At 43.7% G+C, this 18,157-nt stretch overlaps 1 protein-coding gene across 2 annotated transcripts; it reads left to right on the top strand.

The window, feature by feature from the left end:
* The first annotated feature begins 3,178 nt into the window (after positions 1-3,178).
* On the top strand, positions 3,179-17,913 carry TRIM65 (tripartite motif containing 65). 2 transcript variants are annotated; one of them, XM_054976276.1, is made up of 6 exons: positions 3,179-3,631; positions 5,305-5,400; positions 6,032-6,265; positions 8,634-8,799; positions 10,659-10,739; positions 15,538-17,913. In XM_054976276.1, exons 1-6 carry the CDS (start codon positions 3,188-3,190, stop codon positions 16,137-16,139), a joined length of 1,623 nt encoding a protein of 540 aa, XP_054832251.1. In that variant the 5' UTR covers positions 3,179-3,187; the 3' UTR covers positions 16,140-17,913. The 2 variants fall into 2 exon arrangements, with proteins under 2 accessions (XP_054832251.1, XP_054832252.1); XM_054976277.1 differs by lacking the exon at positions 5,305-5,400.
* The last annotated feature ends 244 nt before the right edge of the window (positions 17,914-18,157 follow it).

Here is an 18,157-nt window from a genome sequence, read left to right as displayed (position 1 = left end):
CACCAGACCAGTGCTGCAGCAGGAGCAAGCAGCAGAAGGCTCAGCCAGCAGTAAAAGCCCTGGGTATTGCAGCTAACCTGTGGCATCCCGGGATGCATCCCCCACTGCCTACAAAGCAGGCAGCCACCTCTTCCAGCAGCAGTGGGCATGGCCCAGATCACAGCATGCCCCCAGGAACACAGCTGCTGCAGACAGCTAGGGCAGGGCCACCAAAGGAAACACCAGCACAGCAGCTGGGATGCACCAGCTGGAGAGGGCTGGCCAGCCCTGCCCTTCAGGGCAGCCCTAATGAACCAGGGAGCGGCTGGGGCGGGGAGGACCCCAGGGAGGCCCAGAACAGGCTTTCGGACCCCCGCAATCAGCCCAGGGAGATGGAGAACCAGACGGATAGGAGAGAGTGTGGGGGAGGCAGCCCTATAAAGACGGGCGTGTCAGAGTGGCTGAAGAGGAGAAAGCTGAAGAGACTGCTGGCAGGGGAGGGAGGGGGAGAGAGAGAAAGTGCAAGGGTGCTGTAAACCCCCCCCCCTCGTTCTAAGGCCCACCCCAGCAGCTGGTCCTGATGATCAGTCTAACCTGGAGAGTGAGCCCCTCCCCCAGGTTCTGACACCTCTCATGGTGGCCACTTTGTGATTGTACCCACCACTCTATGTCAGAATTCCAATGGTGCCCATGGGCTCCAAAAAGTGGGGAACCCCAACCTTTAAGCAGGAATGATTAGTTCCCCCCCCCCCCAGCTCATTTAAGATACTGGTACTCTGGCATCTTGGAGTTAAGCTGTCTTACCAGCTGCATTTCTCAGAGGCTATGGCCTAAATTCATGAAAGTGATAAGATGTAATAGGGAGCTGGCAGAGATGTGATGGAATGGACTTTTAAATGAAAGGTACTAAGTGCAACACCCAGTGGAAGGGAAAGGGTTAAAAACTGCCTGAAGGGAGAATGATTGGCAGGCTGCTCTGCCCTCTCTGTGATCGGCCAGTGAGAAAGTAACGGTGCTGACAGAATTGTTAGAGGAGTTGAAGTTTGACAAGGAGGGTCAGACTAGTAACTCGGTGTGAGGAAAAAAAGAAAAGTTTGTCCTAACTGGGATAGCTTTAGGTTTATGGAAAACTTTTAGTTAAAGTACTTAAGTGTGGGAGCCAGCACTAATTTACACGGACAAGATGGAACTGGGTGGGGGGTGTTGTTGGAAGAGGAAAGGAGTAATGAAAGACTCCCTTTCAGCCAAGTGATCAGGGGTATATCTTTTGGAGAAGAATAATTCTTGCCCAGTGTCTAAAAAGTGGGTTTTGGTTCTGAAGAGGACCCTGGGTCTGATGTAAAGCATAAAGAGTGCTGTGTTGAAGTCAGAACACTTAAGCTGTAAAGTGAAATCTATGAAGAAACTTTGTTAAAGTAACCTCCCATCTGAAACTACCAACCTCTCACTTTTAAGATCTGTAACTACTGAAACTAAGCTTTAAGAAGATTATTGTGCCTAATGCTTGTGAAGTATTCTGTTCTACAATCAAAGTTTATCTCAGCTTCCCACCCACCCCGCCTACCTATATACCAACCCTGCCTGTTTAATAAACCTGCTGTTTCCATTTGAACTTTACTCAGCCTCTAGTGCCATTTCATTTGAAGAAGATGTAGGCTCTTGCTTCTCTCCTACCAAATATTTGGGCTGGGATATAAACCATAAATAGATACGCTTTAAGTGTGGGACAAGAATATCTTTAAAATACAACCAGAGACATGCTACCAGAGGCTGCCCAGCCACAGCAAGCAAACTTGACAGTTTTGGAGGGGAAATCGGGGGGGGGGGAGTGAGTGGGGTTTACGTCATAGATGTCAACCCAGGAGGCTGGATCCAGAGAGATACTGTTACATTAGTGGAACAGCACTTCTGTTGGAGGAGAGGCAATCTCCCCTTCCACTTTGCCCAGGAACAGAGTTTTAGGGGGGCTCAGTATGCTGCTGCAAAATGAAAGGAATGCTGGAAAATTCCCTTTAGCTCTGTAATTTTGGTCCAACCTGTGGTTTAAAGGACATGGGTGATAAATCCAAGTAAAAACAGAAAATAAAATAAAATTGTGAATGAAAAATAAGTATGAAACGTGTATGAAAAAATGAATGTAAATAAAGAGCAATATACGAGAGCGTATTTTGGTCCAATGAGCCAACAGCTGGTTCTGTGTAGGCAAATTTTTTTGTCCAAAGCGTATTTAGGCAACTCTGCCACAATGTTTGATAATGGATAGTACTCTTGGTATTAGTATTATTTAGTACATTTCCTTGCTGCCTCTCCAGAACAAAGCTACCTAATAAGTTAGATGCATTGTTGAAAGATAGATCTTACCAACAGAAATGTGAGAGGTAAAATGGAATCTCTACAAATGCTCACACCTGACCAGCAGAGGGTGGCTCCTGTCACCGTTGGTATCTTGTGAGCTTCTTGGGAGCACCTGGCTGACCCACTGTTATTTCACAGGTAAATTCTTAAAAGTGTTTTAACATATTTATATCCAACAGTCAGTTAAAAATTGTACTAGGTAACTTTTACAACCACCAAGAAACCCACACAGATGGTGCTCTATTTTAGGGTTGCCAAATCCAAGCTGGGATATTTCTGAAAATTTTGGAGTACAGCCTGGGGAGCTTAAGGTTTGGAGAAAGGTGAGATTTCAGAAGGATATAAAACAATAGAGTTCATTCTCCAAAGCAGCTTATCTCTGTAGTCCAGTTGTAATTCTGGGAGATCCCCCAGGTACCACCTGGAAGTTGGCAACATTCATATTTAACTGTTATGTTTCAAGTAGTAATTGGTTGTGCTGAATCTACCAGTTTTATTTAGCACGTGTTACTCAACAAAATCAACTTAGTTATGAATCTAAGTGTGTGTGTGTGCGCACGCATAAGTGTGCCAATTATTAACAGTAAAATGTCCTACTAGGTTTATGTTCTCTTCCAAAGGCCTTTAATCATACAGGTGGAATTCCCCTACAGCTTCTATCGTTTGTTCTTGGCATGAGGATATTTAATAAAGCAAGCAATGCCTATTATGCTTGTCTCTTTAAAAGCTTGGTTGGCAGCAGGCCCTTATTTCTGTGCTCAGCCCTTCCCTCTTGAGAGACGTAACAGCTGTGCTGGCCTCTTGCACTTAGTTTCATTTTCTTTTCCTTTTTGCTGTAGCTGCTTTAGACAGGATGGCTTCTCAAGGCTCTCAGAAGCTGGAGGAGAAACTGGTGTGCTGCATTTGTTTAGATATGTTTGCCACGCCTGTGACTGCACCCTGTGGGCACAGTTTTTGTGAAAAGTGCATCAGCAGCCACTGGGACAAAGAGGAAGAGGGACCTGCAAGCCAGAACGGCTACACCTGCCCCGAATGCAGGAAAAGTTTCACAGAGAGGCCACAGCTCAGCAAGACGGTTCAACTCGACAGTCTTGTAGAAGTTTTTAAGCTGGGAGAATTGCGAGCATCTGAAGCAGAGAAGGTAGCAGCGATTCGTGAAAGAAGGTGCCAAAGGCACGGGCGGCCCTTGGAGCTCTACTGCAAGACAGAGAAGCGAGGTATTTGCTGTGTATGCACCGTGAAGGAGTGCCAGAACCACCAGAAGGTTCTGTTTGAAGAGGAGCGGAAAATAAAACAAGTAAGCAAAGTGGGAGGAGCCAAGGATCTGCATGCAGAACTTTTCAGTAACTAACCACATGGGGCACCACACCAATATCATTTGCAGTACTTCTACTTTTATTCTTCAACCCTACCTCATTTGTAGATGTGATGAACACTGAGAGGTAGAACAGCCACTCAGCTGTTGCATTCTTGAGCCTATGGGAGGCTGCCCCAGCATCAAGTCACCTTTCAGAGGGGGGTGGAATTAGGGTTACCAGCTCCAAGTTGGGAAATTCCTGGAGATCTGGGGAGTGAAACCTGGAGAAAGTGGGGTTTGGGGAGGGAAAGTACCCTGGCATGGCATTATTCCATAGAATCCACCCCCAAAGCAGCAATTTTCTCCAGGTGAACTGATCTCTGTGGCCTGGAGATCAGTTGTAATTCTGGGAGATCTCCAGCCACTACCTGGAGACTGGCAACCCTAGATGGAATGTTGGAGGGAAACGCAGCAGACTTCGCTGTCTCTGCCTCAGCAAAAGAACAGCCGGTGTCACAGTGTCACATCGTAGTATGACTTTACCTCTGGAAGAGGACAATGTTTTGAGGACTATCTCTGGTGATGAGAAAGCCTAGTTGTACCCTTTAGTGTGACTCTTGGGAGAGGGCAGACTGGTGTGAGTGAAAACTTGTGCCTGTGTTTGAAACGTTTTAACCTGGTGGCTAGTCAGTGAAAGCCTGTTTGTACTTGAAAGCATTAAAAGAGATTAAAATCATGATCTGAAGTCTTAACTAGCTTAAATGTATTTACCTCAGCCAGGTTTCTCCGAATATTGAGAGACCTGAGCTGCTGAGCCATTCTTTAAAAATAACCTGTACATAAATCTTCTTTGTTATTTTTATAAACCTGTATCAATGATCTCCAAAATTCTCTTTACCACAGAACTTACCACACCACAGCAAACCCAAAGCCTTTAGGCTTGCTACCATAAGAACATCTAGCAACTGAGAGAAAGTATTACATTTCAAAACAAACCTAATTACCAAAATTATAGGATGCCATGGAGATTCTCTCCATTGGAAGAAAACACATGTCACAGTAGGGTTCTGCATGCATGCATTCTTTATGTCATTCTAACCCTTGGACTTGAAATATCTCTGCTGGTATGACTGGCCATTACCCAGTTGTATTAATAATAATAACATTCGATTTATATACTGACTTTCAGGATGACTTAACACCCATTCAGAGTGGTTTACAAAGTATGTTATCATTATCCCCACAACAACAATCAACCTGTGAGGTGGGTGGGGCTGAGAGAGCTCCAGAGAGCTGTGACTGACCCAAGGTCACCCAGCTGGCTACAAGTGGAGAAGTGGGTAATCAAACCCGGTTCTCCAGATTAGAGTCTCGCACTCTTAATCACTACACCAAACTGGCTTTCTATTCTCCTCAACTTAAAAAATCTCATAAAGTATTCTTCAGGTTTTGTTTAGGGTTAAGGAAAAAAATCCACACCAAAGATCCAAAGGAGGATGCCCTCCAACTGTAATCATGTCCATCTCTCAGTCCCCAAGCAGTCTCTGGCCTTTAGTGTCTTTACAGGTGACAGTTTTTCTAGAAACATCATTTGCCTGGGAGAAGTAGAGGGTCATAGAATTATGAGTCAGAGTATAAAATGCTTGAAACTTTTTTGGGGGGCTGTTTGGCAGGAGAATTTAAACGAAACACTGGAGAAAACGGAGAAGATGGAAAAAGAAATCAAAGAAGAAATTCAGAAGCTGGAAAAGCAGACTGTTGGCATTAAGGTAGGAAGTTCATGGACAGTACAGGACCCCAAAAGAACAAGTGTCTCCTTCAAAACTTACTTTCTCCCCATCCTTTAGCAAAAATTGTTGCTCCTGAATGAGCAAGGGGCTCACTCAGGGCTTTTTTTCTGGAAAAAAAGGTAGTGGAACTCAAGACCACTCAATGATGTCACTTTGGGTCAGCTGGAACAAGGGGGGAGTTTTTTAAAGTTTAAATTGCCCTCAGCAAAAAGGGTCACATGGCCCGTGGCCCCACCCCCTGATCTCCAGACAGAGGGGAATTTAGATTGCCCTCCATGCCACCAAGCGGCGTGGAGGGCAATCTAAACTCCCCTCTGGAGATCAGGGGATGGGGCCACCGGCCATGTGACCCTTTTTAAGAGGTGCTGGAACTCCATTCCACCGCATTCCCACTGAAAAAAAGCCCTGGGCTCACTTATTGTTCTTGCTCTCAAACAGATCATGCTTGCAATGCAAAGATCACTTCCTCTTACTTTGCATTCTGTCTAGTGTTCTCCGCCCCACCCCCATCAATGTGAAACATGTAACCCATCCCTCAGAATGAGTACTAGTGCGAGAAATAACCATGGAAATTTTCATATATCATTTCCCCCTCTTCACTGTTGTGCAGGACTCCTCAGAGAAATTGCAATCAGGGATTTTGCAAAAGTTTGCCCATCTCAGTGAAGCCCTGAAGGAATGCCAAAGGAAAGCAGTGGAGGGGATTGAAAAGGAGCAGGCAGCTGTGCTCAGCCAAGTTCAAGAGAACTGGGATCACCTCCAGCACCAACAAGCCGCTGTTAACGAACATAACAAGAAGGCCCGGGAGCTGCTTGCATGTACTGATGACATGAAATTTCTGGAGGTATCTATGTACACATGATAGATGTGTTGCCAGTTAGCATGCAGATCCTCTGCCTGAACTATATGACAGGAATCAGGGTGCTTAAACAAGCTGCCTAGTCCTCCTTTCTTGATGTACTCATTCCATCCTGCTCCATTGGAGAAGGGCTTTGTAGAGTAAATGCACTGTATCATTCTCACATCAGCACATTGCACAATCCCCCCACCCACACAAGATGGCAGGACCAATAGCAAAACCCTTCTGCTATAGTTGATGGGGGAAGATAGCAGACAATGGGCAAATCCTTTCTTTTCTTGAACAGCTTTAGGTTACACAGCAGGGGGGGACACCAAAGGGCATGGAAGCATTATCTTACACAAAAATAACACAACTCACTTCACATTAAAGAATCACCCCAAAAAATTGCTGTCAAAAGCACCTTATTTCTGTAACTGCTTTAGGTTACACAGTAGGAAGGCACAACAGAGCAGGAAAGCAGTGTACTACACAAAAATAACACAACTCGCTTCACATCAGAGAATCACACAAACACAATTGCTGTCAAAAACGGTGAAGTGGGTTGTATTATTTTTTTGTAGTACATTGCTATCATGCCCTGTTGTGCCCTCCTACTGTGTAACCTAAAGCTGTTCAAGAAATAAAGTGTTTTTGACAGGAATCGTGGCCGTTTCGGCTTTCGGCTTATACGAAAGAGAATCCTCTTTCGGCTTTCTGCTTTCGGCTTTAGCCGAAAATTTTTGGCTTGCACACCCCTGGGACTGCTTTACCAATTTGTAAACCCAGGAGGACATCCATAACTGCATGTCCTAGGGGGAAACAAATGTGGTAGGCAGGGAAATGAAATGAAATTTGGTCTTCACTTTCGAAAGTATATGTGCGCTGCTGTCTTTTACTGTTTTTGAGTTTTCCCCCCATGTTCAATGGTGTCAAGTTTGTAGTAATGCTATAACATACCCTCCATCAGCCCATGCAGATGTGATGAACACACACTGCGTTTTCAAAAATCTAAGAACCTCTTCCCATATTTGTTGGATTTAATGTTACAGTGATAAAGATCCTTGCATCCCTGTTAGGGTTCCCTGGTGCCTGCTGGCAATCAGCAAAAGGTTGCAAGCCACCTAGCAATTGCTCGCCACCAGCAAGCAGCCCAGGCAAGGGCATGGCAGATGCACTCCCAGCAGGGCATGACGACATCACTTCCTGACAGAAGCTGATTTTGGCCCCCAATGGTTCCTGCATGAAGCATGGGAACATTTCTGCACAAAGCGTGATGACATCACTTCCAGAAGGCAGCGGATCCCAATCTGAGGTTCTTCTGTGTACATTTTCATTATGTTTGGGGCTGATTTGGCCCCACTGAGACCCCGTAGATTCCAGTTTTACACTGTAACTGACATTTTGGGGGCCTCCAGAACACATGCACATGCCATTTCTCCGCTGGCTTCAGACCTGGGGCCTCGCACAAATTTTCCAAAAGGCCTGGCTGCCAATGTCCCTGCAGGCCTACTTTTCCCAAGAGCCTTCCCAACGTTAGGATAAGACTAAGGAAAAATGGAGGGTAAAAGAAGCCCCCCTCTTCTCTTAGTTGCTGCATGGTTGAGAAGTATCTACCAGCAAGAGAGGTTCCCTCACCCAAGGAGATTGGGTTGGACTCAAGAAGGGACAAATACTGTAGAGTCGAGTCAGGTAACTCCATTAGGAGAGTTTGCTTTCTTGTGGGCTCCTTTATGTATTAATTAATCTTGCTCTGACTGTTGTGAAATATCCTGTTAAAACTTACCTGTAAGTGGTATTTTCCCCCACCTGTTTGATAGTTACCCATCTTTTTCAGTAAAGTAGTTTGTTTTATCTAGCTCAACCAGCCATCTGGACATTCCCTCTTCAATAGAGAGGCGCTACTTGGAAGGGTGAAGGAAGGGGTGTTACTTTGGGCCCTCCATAGCTGAACTTCCAGACCAGAGTGGTGGCAGCCAGTAAGACCCTTTAGTCCAGGGCTGAAGGGGGTAGGAGGGAAAGGGTGGGGTGGGGGCTAGAGGACTCCTGAGTCCTGAGAGGGCATGCCCACGTCAGCCAAGCCCTGTGATTCCTGTGTGATACATGATACGAGTAAAGACTTTCTGAGTAAACCTCTACATTAGTATCTTGCATTTATTCATGTGAATTCAGTTTATGAGCCACCGACATGTAACCATGACAAGAGCAGGACAGGCTGAAGGAGGGCCTGTCAGAACCAGACTCCTAAAGCAGGAAGATGACAAACTAACAGGTGCCAGAAACCACTGCATTTAAATAAGGCATAAAGTCACTTCTGTTTGTATAGATGACCAAGCTTTGTGGTTTAATTTTTTTAAATTATTCTTTCTTATAGGAACTTCTGCTTCTCCCTAGTCCTGGCAGCTTGGAAGTTCCTCCAGCTCTTGAATTTGACTTGGCCAGCAACGTGGATTCAATCACTAAATTCGTCAATGAGATCTCCAGTTTTTTTCAGGAAGCTTTGTCAAATTCCTTGAATCCAGAAGCAGCTGACACACAGCGTAATTGTTGTTTTATTCCTTTGAGTGGTGCAGAGGTCAAGGGTACCATTAGAGGGGTCAGCTTACCTAGTTGCTTACTGGAGTTTTTATCATTGTTATAATGTGATTGATGCATTTGTAGGATGGAATACAAGGGCAATGACAGCAGCAAGTTCAAAAGCAGACTATAAATTTATTTGAAAAATGTGCCTATCACCCCTACAGAGACCTGTTTGACAGGGCTCGTGAAATAAGAACAAATATAACAAAAACCATAAAAACAATCACCATAAAATTATCAATATTAAAGGAAGCCATAAAAACAGCTTAAAGCAGCGGTTGATAGCTAGTGTGTATAGTGGCTAGAGTGCTGCTGGACTAGGATCTGGGAGACCCAGGTTCAAATCCCCACTCTGCCATGGAAGCTTTCTGGGTGATCTTGGGCCAGATCTCGGCCTAACTTACCTCACAGAGCAGTTTTGAGGATAAAATGGCAGAGAGAACAACAATGTAAGCAGCTTTGGTTCTCCATTCGGGAGAAAAGCATAGTGTAAATAAATAAATAAAACAACTCTGACTAGAAGCAGACTATTAAAACGGCTAAAAAGGTGGCCCGTTTCAATTAAAAGCCAGGCCAAAGAGAAATGATTGGCCTGGCACCTAAAGGACACAATAGCATACGTGCAAGGGTGAGCCTCAAGGGGGAGGGTATTCTAATGGTGAGGTGCCACTGCTAAAAAAGCCCTGGCTGTTCTTGCATCCACCTCACTTCAGCAGGCAGGGACATGTAAAACAGAACTTGAGAAGAGAATCTTAACTAGACAGTACAGGAGAAGGTGCTTGGTCACGGGCCATCCCCATGTCATCATTATCCACTTTCTGGGTTTTCCCCTAATTGATGCAGTCTTTCAGAAATGTGGCATGATATAATTGTTCTGGAAAAATTGCAATCAAAGTGCACACTATGTGGTTGGGAAAGTGCACATTTTTGAAGGTCCCACTTACTATTTTCCTTCCCATAGCTGCCTTTGGCCACCATTCCCCCACACACGCTACTCGAGGACCTTTTTAAATGGGCAATTGCTAGATTCAGTACAGTATAGATGTTAGATCTGTCTATTACCATGATTTACTGTCTCCTGTTTTCTACTTTCATTTTTTTTAAAGGTGCTAGTCCTTTTCTCTGGAGATACAGGGGGGAAAGTATATGTTTTATATCTCTGGAACTGAAAAGGCTAGAGACTTTTCGAAACATAAAAACTGGGAATTCAGAGGAGCTAGTAGATCATGACAACAAACTGACAACATTATTGTGTTGTAGTGATCTCGTAGTTGCTTATTTTTTAAAAAATTAACTGGCGGTAGCTGTGGTGAACTCAGATGAGGAAAGTGCAAGGAAAACTGTTGGTGTTGCATTGCCATGGAAAATGTTTTGTGGGTTTGCTGTGGCAACAACAGCAACATGAAGAATGAGCACCATGTTCTCCACCCCTCACACTCCACAGTGCCTGATCCTCTCAGAGGCATCTTCCTTAAAATCTGATCATATGAACATCTGATGCTACCTTATACCAAGACATTAGTCCATCTGGCCGGATCTCAGGCAGAAATGGGTCATGCCTGAAATTTACTACCCCAGATCCTTTGCCTGGAGATGCCAATGTACTGAATCTTGACTTTCTGCATGGAGTGCCTATGCTGTACCATTGAGTCATGGCCACTCCCAAGATATTTTCCCAACCAAAAGTTTAATAGCACCCCTTCCTCCCACAAGGCTTCCACAACACATTGCCGAGTCTTGACATGTCCACAATTTGAAAAATGTCAAGTGATTTATTTCTTCCTGATGCTTAGTTTCCCCTTTTTGTCTCGTTCTTCAGCCTCACCGGTGCAAAAGACAATCATGGCGAAAGTTGCACAGTCTCTTCCAGAAAGCGAATTAAGAACGCGTCTTTTAAGAGGTAAGGAACTTTCTGGGCTGCTCTAGAGAAACAGGGCCAGAAGTGAATCGATACATGCAGATCTTTCTAGCCCTAACAATGTATATGTTTGGAAAATAAATTCCCAGATTCTCACACTTATTCTCCGGAATGGTTCCATCCAGGACTTTTTTTCAGCTGGAACGTGGTGGAGTTCCGGAACATCTTGAAAATGGTCACATGGCTGGTGGGCCCGCTCCCTGATCTCCAGACAGAGGGGAGTTTAGATTGCCCTTCGCGCCGCTGAGCAGCACGGAGGGCAATCTCAACTCCCCTCTGTCTGGAGATCAGGGGACGGGGCCACCAGCCACGTGACCATTTTCTCCGAGGGCAACCCACTGAGTTCCGCCACCTCTTTTCCCAGAAAAAAAGCCCTGGTTCCATCAATATGCTTGGTGGCCAATGAGGAAGAAACTGCTCACACAAGCAGTCTATTCAACATGGACAATAGAATACAGGGGCTACAAACTTGAACAAAATGTGGTTCCCCTTTCAGGAACAAAAAAACCATTTCCTCCCTGAACCTGTGTTTGTAGCTCTCATGTTACCAGGAGTGGAGTGGAAAGTAGAAACAGCTCTGGAATGGCCCTGCTGTGCTACAAGCCAGCAGTGTAGGGCTGTTCAGCTCAGTAGGGCTGACAGTGGGCATTAGTTCACCTACTGCATCATACCCCAAACTCATAGATCCAGAGGAGTTAGCCATGTTAGTCCGTAGTTGCAAAATAGTAGAGTCCAGTAGCACCTTTAACCAGCTTTATTGTAGTATAAGCTTTTGAGAACCACAGCTCTCTTCATCAGATGCAGCTGATAAAGAGAGTTGTGGTTCTCAAAAGTTTATGCTACAATAAAGTTGGTTAGTCTTAAAGGTGCTACTGGACTCTTTACTATTATACCCCAAACTGGAAGCACTGCTGGAGGTAGACAGTTGGTGGACTGATGCAAATTGCCATGGCTGATGAGGGGTTTGAGCCAAGCAGCTCCTGAGGCTCAGGCTGGGGCTTGGCTCTGGTTGCTGCTGGCCACCAATGGCCCTCTAAGCCAGTGGCCCACTGGGACATTTCCTTGCAAGTTCAATGGCCAGTACTCCCCTGCACATTACACTGTTCATGTGGGTAAACTGCTTTTGTGAACTTTTTTTACTGCAAGTTAATGCAAGAGGTTGTCAAAAGTAGACCAGTCAGAGGAGGAATTCCTCCTTGTTCATACTGGCATATGTAGTTATCCTTCTCTTTGGATATTAAATGTTCCATATGGTCTCTTTGTACAATATGATTGCATAAACTGAAGAATGAAAGCAATGTATGTTTTGGCAACTTCTTTCTAATGACATTTATTCTTGCATAAGCTTTCAGGAGAAAGACCAAAGAAGGAAATGGGGGGAAAGGTGCCTTTCCTTACTGGAAAACTCCCTTAGACTAAAGGCTCCCTGCAAAGCACCCTGGTAATTAGCTGCCACCACTCAGGTACCTTGTGAGAACATCTAGATTGAACTGCCAAGAAGCTATCCTTCTATCACAGTACTAGAATAATAAAGAAGTAACAAAGTGGAAACATGGTGTATATTATAGCAATCTGTGTACCATCTCTGCAGCCTAGCCCACAGGAAAGAGAACTATCCCAGAGAAATATATTACACTAAATGAAGACCAAAAAAGTACTTAGAAAAAGAAGTTGTATTAGTCTTTTAGCTGTCTCTCAACTCACATTTTCATTTGCTGCTACAGGCTAACAGGGCTACCCATACAGAATTAGGGGCTCCTTTTAATGCAAAGACTTTGCTTTGGAAGAAAGGATAGAGCAGATGGTACAAAAGGCAGTTGCATGGCAGCAATCTGGAGAAGAATAGCTGGCAACAGTGCAGGCTATGCAAGTTCTAGGGTTGGATCAAAAGATTTATCTTGTGTGAACAAAAAAACCCCTTTAGGTGTAGTCCCTTGTGCCCTTTTGAAAAACTGCTTTGTATGCTCTGGAGCCTGTTTTTGAAATATGCAGGAGGCTGCAAATGTAGGGAGAGTTGGAAATCAGCAGCCCCCTTGTGCACATGAAGGTGTGTTCTATTCTTGCTATGGGATCTTTGGACCAGAGACCAGTCCTGAAATACAAGAGTCCTGGTGGATCAAGCTTCTTTTGCTCTGAGAATATTTGAGTCAGTAATCATGATTCTTGCAAATGTTCTCCTCTCAGCCTTACAATCAATTATATTCATGAATGCAACCCTTTTGCAGGAGGTGCTAAGGTGACCTGAAAGTCTAAGGTGACCTGAAAGTCTAATGCAACATTGACATTTATTTATTTAATTTATTTTTAATTTATATCATATATAGTCCGCCTTTCTCATTGAGACTCAAGGCGGATTACACAGGGTGAGATTAGTACAGTCAATATCAAGGACTTTTCCGTAAATAATATCATAGGGTGAAAAAATACAAGTTCACAAAGACATAGCATTAGCGAGAATCCAATACAGAGTTGAAGAGGTGCTGAAACAGAGCATAAGCAGTTCTAGGACTGACATTAGACAACATATAACTACCCAGTAGGATCATACTTGAAGCACAGATAGCACATTCTTAAGGCAACAGATGGTATGTAAGGCAGCATGGTGGTGATGTATATGGGCTGAATCCACACGCCCTCGGAGCATCCCGGCGTTGCGCTAAATGTTCACTAAACACCCGGAAGTATAGCATCTTTCTAGCGCAATTTCTGAATCGCGCTAGAAAGACGCTATACTTCCAGGTGTTCAGCGAACATTTAGCTCAACGCCGGGACGCTCTGAGGGCGTGTGGATTCAGCCATGGTCTCTCACTCCTTAGCAAAATATCTGAGACAAGATTTTCTTTGAACTTCTTTTAGGCTGGATTTTCAATCTGTCTTTTTGGGTTTCCGAACTAAATCTCAATTGGTCACTGGATTCCAGTCCTTGCACGCTATAAACAATTGTCATGTGTGCATGTACAGGCAGGGGACTTCATTTACTGGTGCATGTATGAATTCTTTACATATTGGAAGAAAACTTGGCTTGAGGATGGAAAATAAGATTTTGAAAAGTACTTTTTGCCCAGGGCTTCTTTGTTGGGAAGTAGATATATACATTCGCCACACCAGATTGATTTGATTTTTTAAAAAGTTATAACCAGTCTTTTAAAAAAAGTTTTCTTGCACTTAGCTGCTCCAAACCAATAACGCAAGAAGCTCTTAAAGCCATTACAAGGGATGCAATTTTCCACTAAAGCAATTGAGGCTTTTCCTGTTCTCCAACAAGGGTGTAACATGATCAAAGCAGAAAGCGCTCTGTAACGGTAGCTACTGAAAACATCCGATGAATAAAGGACATTCTTCTGTGTATACATCTGCATACTTTTCCTCTGCTTGGACTTCTGCTTAGTATCCATGAGAGATTAACCTTATTTAGGCAGAAAGCTGACTAAGGAAGAGCTGAACTGCTGGCACCAGTAGGCACTCTTCATAGGTAACCTTGCACAGAACAGATTTCTACGAAGCATCTGTAAGCTTTGCAGCTCTGGAACTTTGTATGAGGACTTGCAACACTGATTGTTCACTGAAAAGGAAATAGATGGCTTCCCTTTCTATTGATGGGGTTATTTTTCTTGCCCCAAATCCCCACTCCAGACTAACAGGAGCACACTGTTGAGTTTCATCTCCATTTCCTTGGCTAAATATCCTGCAACCCCACAATGTTAGCAGAGTTTCATAATGCCACCCTCCCTGAGTTGCCAGAATTAGAGAGTGCTCTTGTCTCTTCAGCTACTGCCAAGCAGAAAAGAAGTGAAAGAAAATTGTAGAGGAAATGTCTCACTGCAGCTCCTTCAATAAATCCATGTTATTTGCTCAGTGTGCTGAAGACAGTCTGTGCTGACCAGTGCTTGAATTAAAATCGGTAGAGAAGAACCGAGCAAGATTGTTAAAAACAAACGGCAGGAGGTGTAGTGCAATGGGAGGGCAGCAAGGGGTAATGGCCGGAGGCAGCAGTTCCTCTGATTGGCTCTTCGTTATGGGGAAGAGATACTGTTTGGTTTCAGCATCCATAGAAAGGGAAGCTTTTCTCCCAGAACAGCTTCCAGGCCCAGACTCAGTGGAACTACAAGTGACAAAAGGCACAGGTTGGACACTTGTCAGCTTCCCTCAAGTTTTGATGGGAAATGTAGGCAGCTTGGCGGAATGTTGGACAAGTGACAGTTGAAAAGTCCATTGGACAGCAGTCAGAGAGCCAAGCTGCAAGACTAGGATGCCTACATTTCCCATCAAAACTTGAGGGAAGCTGACAAGTGTCCAACCTGTGCCTTTTGTCACTTGTAGTTCTGCTCTTTAAGATGAGGGTGCATGGCAGTGATGGACCCGCACGGGGTGAGCTCGTCAGTTGGTAGGGAGCAAGCTGAAGCTCCCTGTTTTTTCCTGTCCCACTCAACTCTTTGGATGTTATCCCCAAGAATCAAGCAAGCCAGTGCCAGAAAACACACAGGTGGGCACCATGGTGTTCCTAGGTACCACAGTGGGAATCACTTAGAATATGAATTTTGAAGAAAGGAAAATGTATTTTCATATTAGAGTCGCTAAGCCTCCATTTGCAGATTGCCGTCTTTTATTTTTGGCTCTTTAGTGCTGTGTACTAGCCTTGCAATTCTGTCCAGCCTTACTGACGTACTCCTTTTCAGTGTACTTGCCAGAAGGAATGTATCCTCAGGGTGCAATGGGGAGTGGGAAAGATTAAAGATTAAACCTAAATACGGTGGGTTTTTCTCCCCTGACGTTTCTGCAGATCACCGGAATTTGACCTTTGACCCAGCCACAGCTAATAAATATCTTCAGTTGTCCAACCAGAATCGGAAGGCCAAACACACTCAAGGCTTTCACAGTACATTGCCAAAGGACCCACAGAAATTTGAACCATGGCAGATCCTGTGTGCTCAGGACTTCAACCAGGGCACTAACTACTGGGAAGTCAAGCTATCGGGCCAATCTATCATTGTCGGTGTTGCTTACAAGAGAATGCCAAGGAAGAAAAGGGCTGGTTCCACATTCACTATTGGGCTAGATAATCTCTCTTGGGGCCTGCATGTCCAAGAAGATTGCTATGTGGCCTATCACAATAATAATTTTAAGAAGATAAAAGAGCCCTCGTGCAAATTCATTGGAGTGAAGTTGGACTATGACCAAGGAATCCTATCCTTCTATGGCATAGAGGACCAGATGAAACATCTCTATTCTTTCCACGGTATCTTTACAGAATCCCTTTGCCCGATTTTTTGGCTTTGTGAAGGCACAGCAATTACCCTTTGCCAAAAGAGCCAAGGCCAAGCTGTAGCTGATGGTATGCTTCCTGACCCACAGGCAGTTGCTGGTGCCGTGGAGCAACTATGAATGGGTAGATGGCACTAGAACACTGAGGGCAAGCCTCTTGCATTGTCAACATTCCTATAAGAGTAGAGCTAAGTTTGTGGAGGGCGTGTGTGACAAACAGATGGCAATGTAAGCCCCTACCTTTCTTTTATCTTCCCAACTAGCTGGCATACAAGAGACTTAATAATTAGTTATGCAGTGCAGTTTGGAGCTTATACATTTGCTCCTCAGTGCAGAATCTGGTTTTCTGTGAATCTCAGCTTGCATTAAGAAATTACAAGGGTTCCAAAAAAAAAAAATCCTCAAAGAGCAGTTTTGATCACACCCAGCTAACCACTTTGTAGTGGAATTTCTATGGCTTCAAGTTGTAGAAAGTAATTGGCACAGCCTTGGTTGGGAACAGGCTTCGTTCAGAACAAATTAATGTTCAGGGTGGATTCAAGTTCTCAGACCTATTTTAGAACAAAATCTACATTCTGTGCTGTAGGCACTGATTATACATAGCTGTCCTATACCATAACTTGTACTGTCACCCTTTTTGGATTGCAAATTCCAACGGGGACTTTCTTCTTTCCTGCATGCAAGTTAGCAGGGAGGAGTGCTGTTTTCACTATTCTCTGGAGGCATCTAAGATTGGCATTGAAAGCTCACAGGATTCCACCTCCCCTATCAAAGAATGTGAAGTGTCTTAAAGCCTAAAAGAAGAAAGAACCTTTCTTTATCTGGGCAAGAGAGGAGCTTGCCAAGTTAGTTCCTGTTCTTTTTTCTGTTGACAATGTAGTCAACAGGGCTCGTCCCACAAACAGAATTGGCTTACTCCTCTAGTTGGGGGCTTATCCCTAGGGTCACCACAAGGTCAAAGCTCACTAGACAGGCCTATGAATTGAAAAGAATAATTGTCACTGCCCAATTTAAGGCTATAATTCTAGGAAATACTAACAAATGTATTTGTTGCCCAGAGAATCAAGGTATTTTGCTGGAGTTTTCTAGGATTTGAATAATTATACAACTGGACATTTGTTTGAAATATCACATTTAAGCATAACTCAATTATCTTACTTTGAAAATGGGTCACGTGGGTAATACAGGAGATGGCCCCATCAATTTAGTTATGAAGTTTACAACAGGAAATAAAAAGGAAAGATCAGCTGGAAAACAAATGCTATATAACAATTTTACTTTTTTCAATAAATTGTCTTTTAATGGAAAGATGGAGCTGAAGTCATCTTGCTTAGGAAAGCTGCTAGATTCAGAGTATAAGAAAGGCTCCTTTTTATTCAAATTTGGAAGTATTTGTAGAGATTCCATTCTTTTCAACTGAGATACTTTATCCATTACCATTTTGTATTATGAATCTGAGATAGGATGTTTTTTCTTCTACTTTTGAACAACTAGTGCTTTAACTGTGGTTTATAAGTTCTAATTGGAGGTATTTATTTATCACTTCTAAATCCCATCAACTTTGTTCTTGCTTGGAATGGAATAACATGTATTTTTGAACATGGTATTTTGTTAAATTCCAAAATTATTGAACTTTGATACATGCCCCCCACATGTGATAAGGTACCTCTTCCTGTATTTACTCCAACATAAAACAGAAGACTATATAGATGTGTTGTAATCTATCCAAATATCATTGTGTGAAAAGTTTGAATGATCATTTTTATATAAATTAATCAAAAGGTGAATCAACATATTTCCCATTTATGTACATATATAAGATCTGTATTCCAACAATATGAACTCCAGAATTCTATAAAGATGGGAAATGAGCCGAAGTGTGAAGCACAATCTAATACAATTTTCTTGAATTGCATTGATTCCCTAGCAATGTGCGTGTCAGGATTTGGTAGTAAAATGTTGTACCTACCTGAAGCTACTGAAATCATTCAGTATCTTACTGTATACACATTTTAGTGGGCTTCTTCTACCTGAGATTTGTTGGCCTGGGCCTTGGACTACCCTAGTTCACCAACCTCCCCATCCCGAAAGAATGGGAGCCTGTTTGGTGTAGTGGTTAAGAGCGATGGGACTCTAAT

Source organism: Eublepharis macularius, chromosome 4, assembly GCF_028583425.1.
Source record: "Eublepharis macularius isolate TG4126 chromosome 4, MPM_Emac_v1.0, whole genome shotgun sequence".
Classification (NCBI taxonomy): domain Eukaryota; kingdom Metazoa; phylum Chordata; class Lepidosauria; order Squamata; family Eublepharidae; genus Eublepharis; species Eublepharis macularius.
The sequence above is the reverse complement of the archived record's forward strand: the minus strand, read 5'-3'. Positions and strand labels throughout refer to the sequence as shown.

Bases quoted from the DNA above. Each gene is read 5' to 3' on its own strand.
- TRIM65 (XM_054976276.1), top strand. From the start codon at position 3,188: ATGGCTTCTCAAGGCTCTCAGAAGCTGGAGGAGAAACTGGTGTGCTGC. The intron at 6,266-8,633 runs GTATCTATGTAC...TCTTTCTTATAG, and splicing joins ATGACATGAAATTTCTGGAG to GAACTTCTGCTTCTCCCTAG. The intron at 10,740-15,537 runs GTAAGGAACTTT...ACGTTTCTGCAG, and splicing joins AAGAACGCGTCTTTTAAGAG to ATCACCGGAATTTGACCTTT.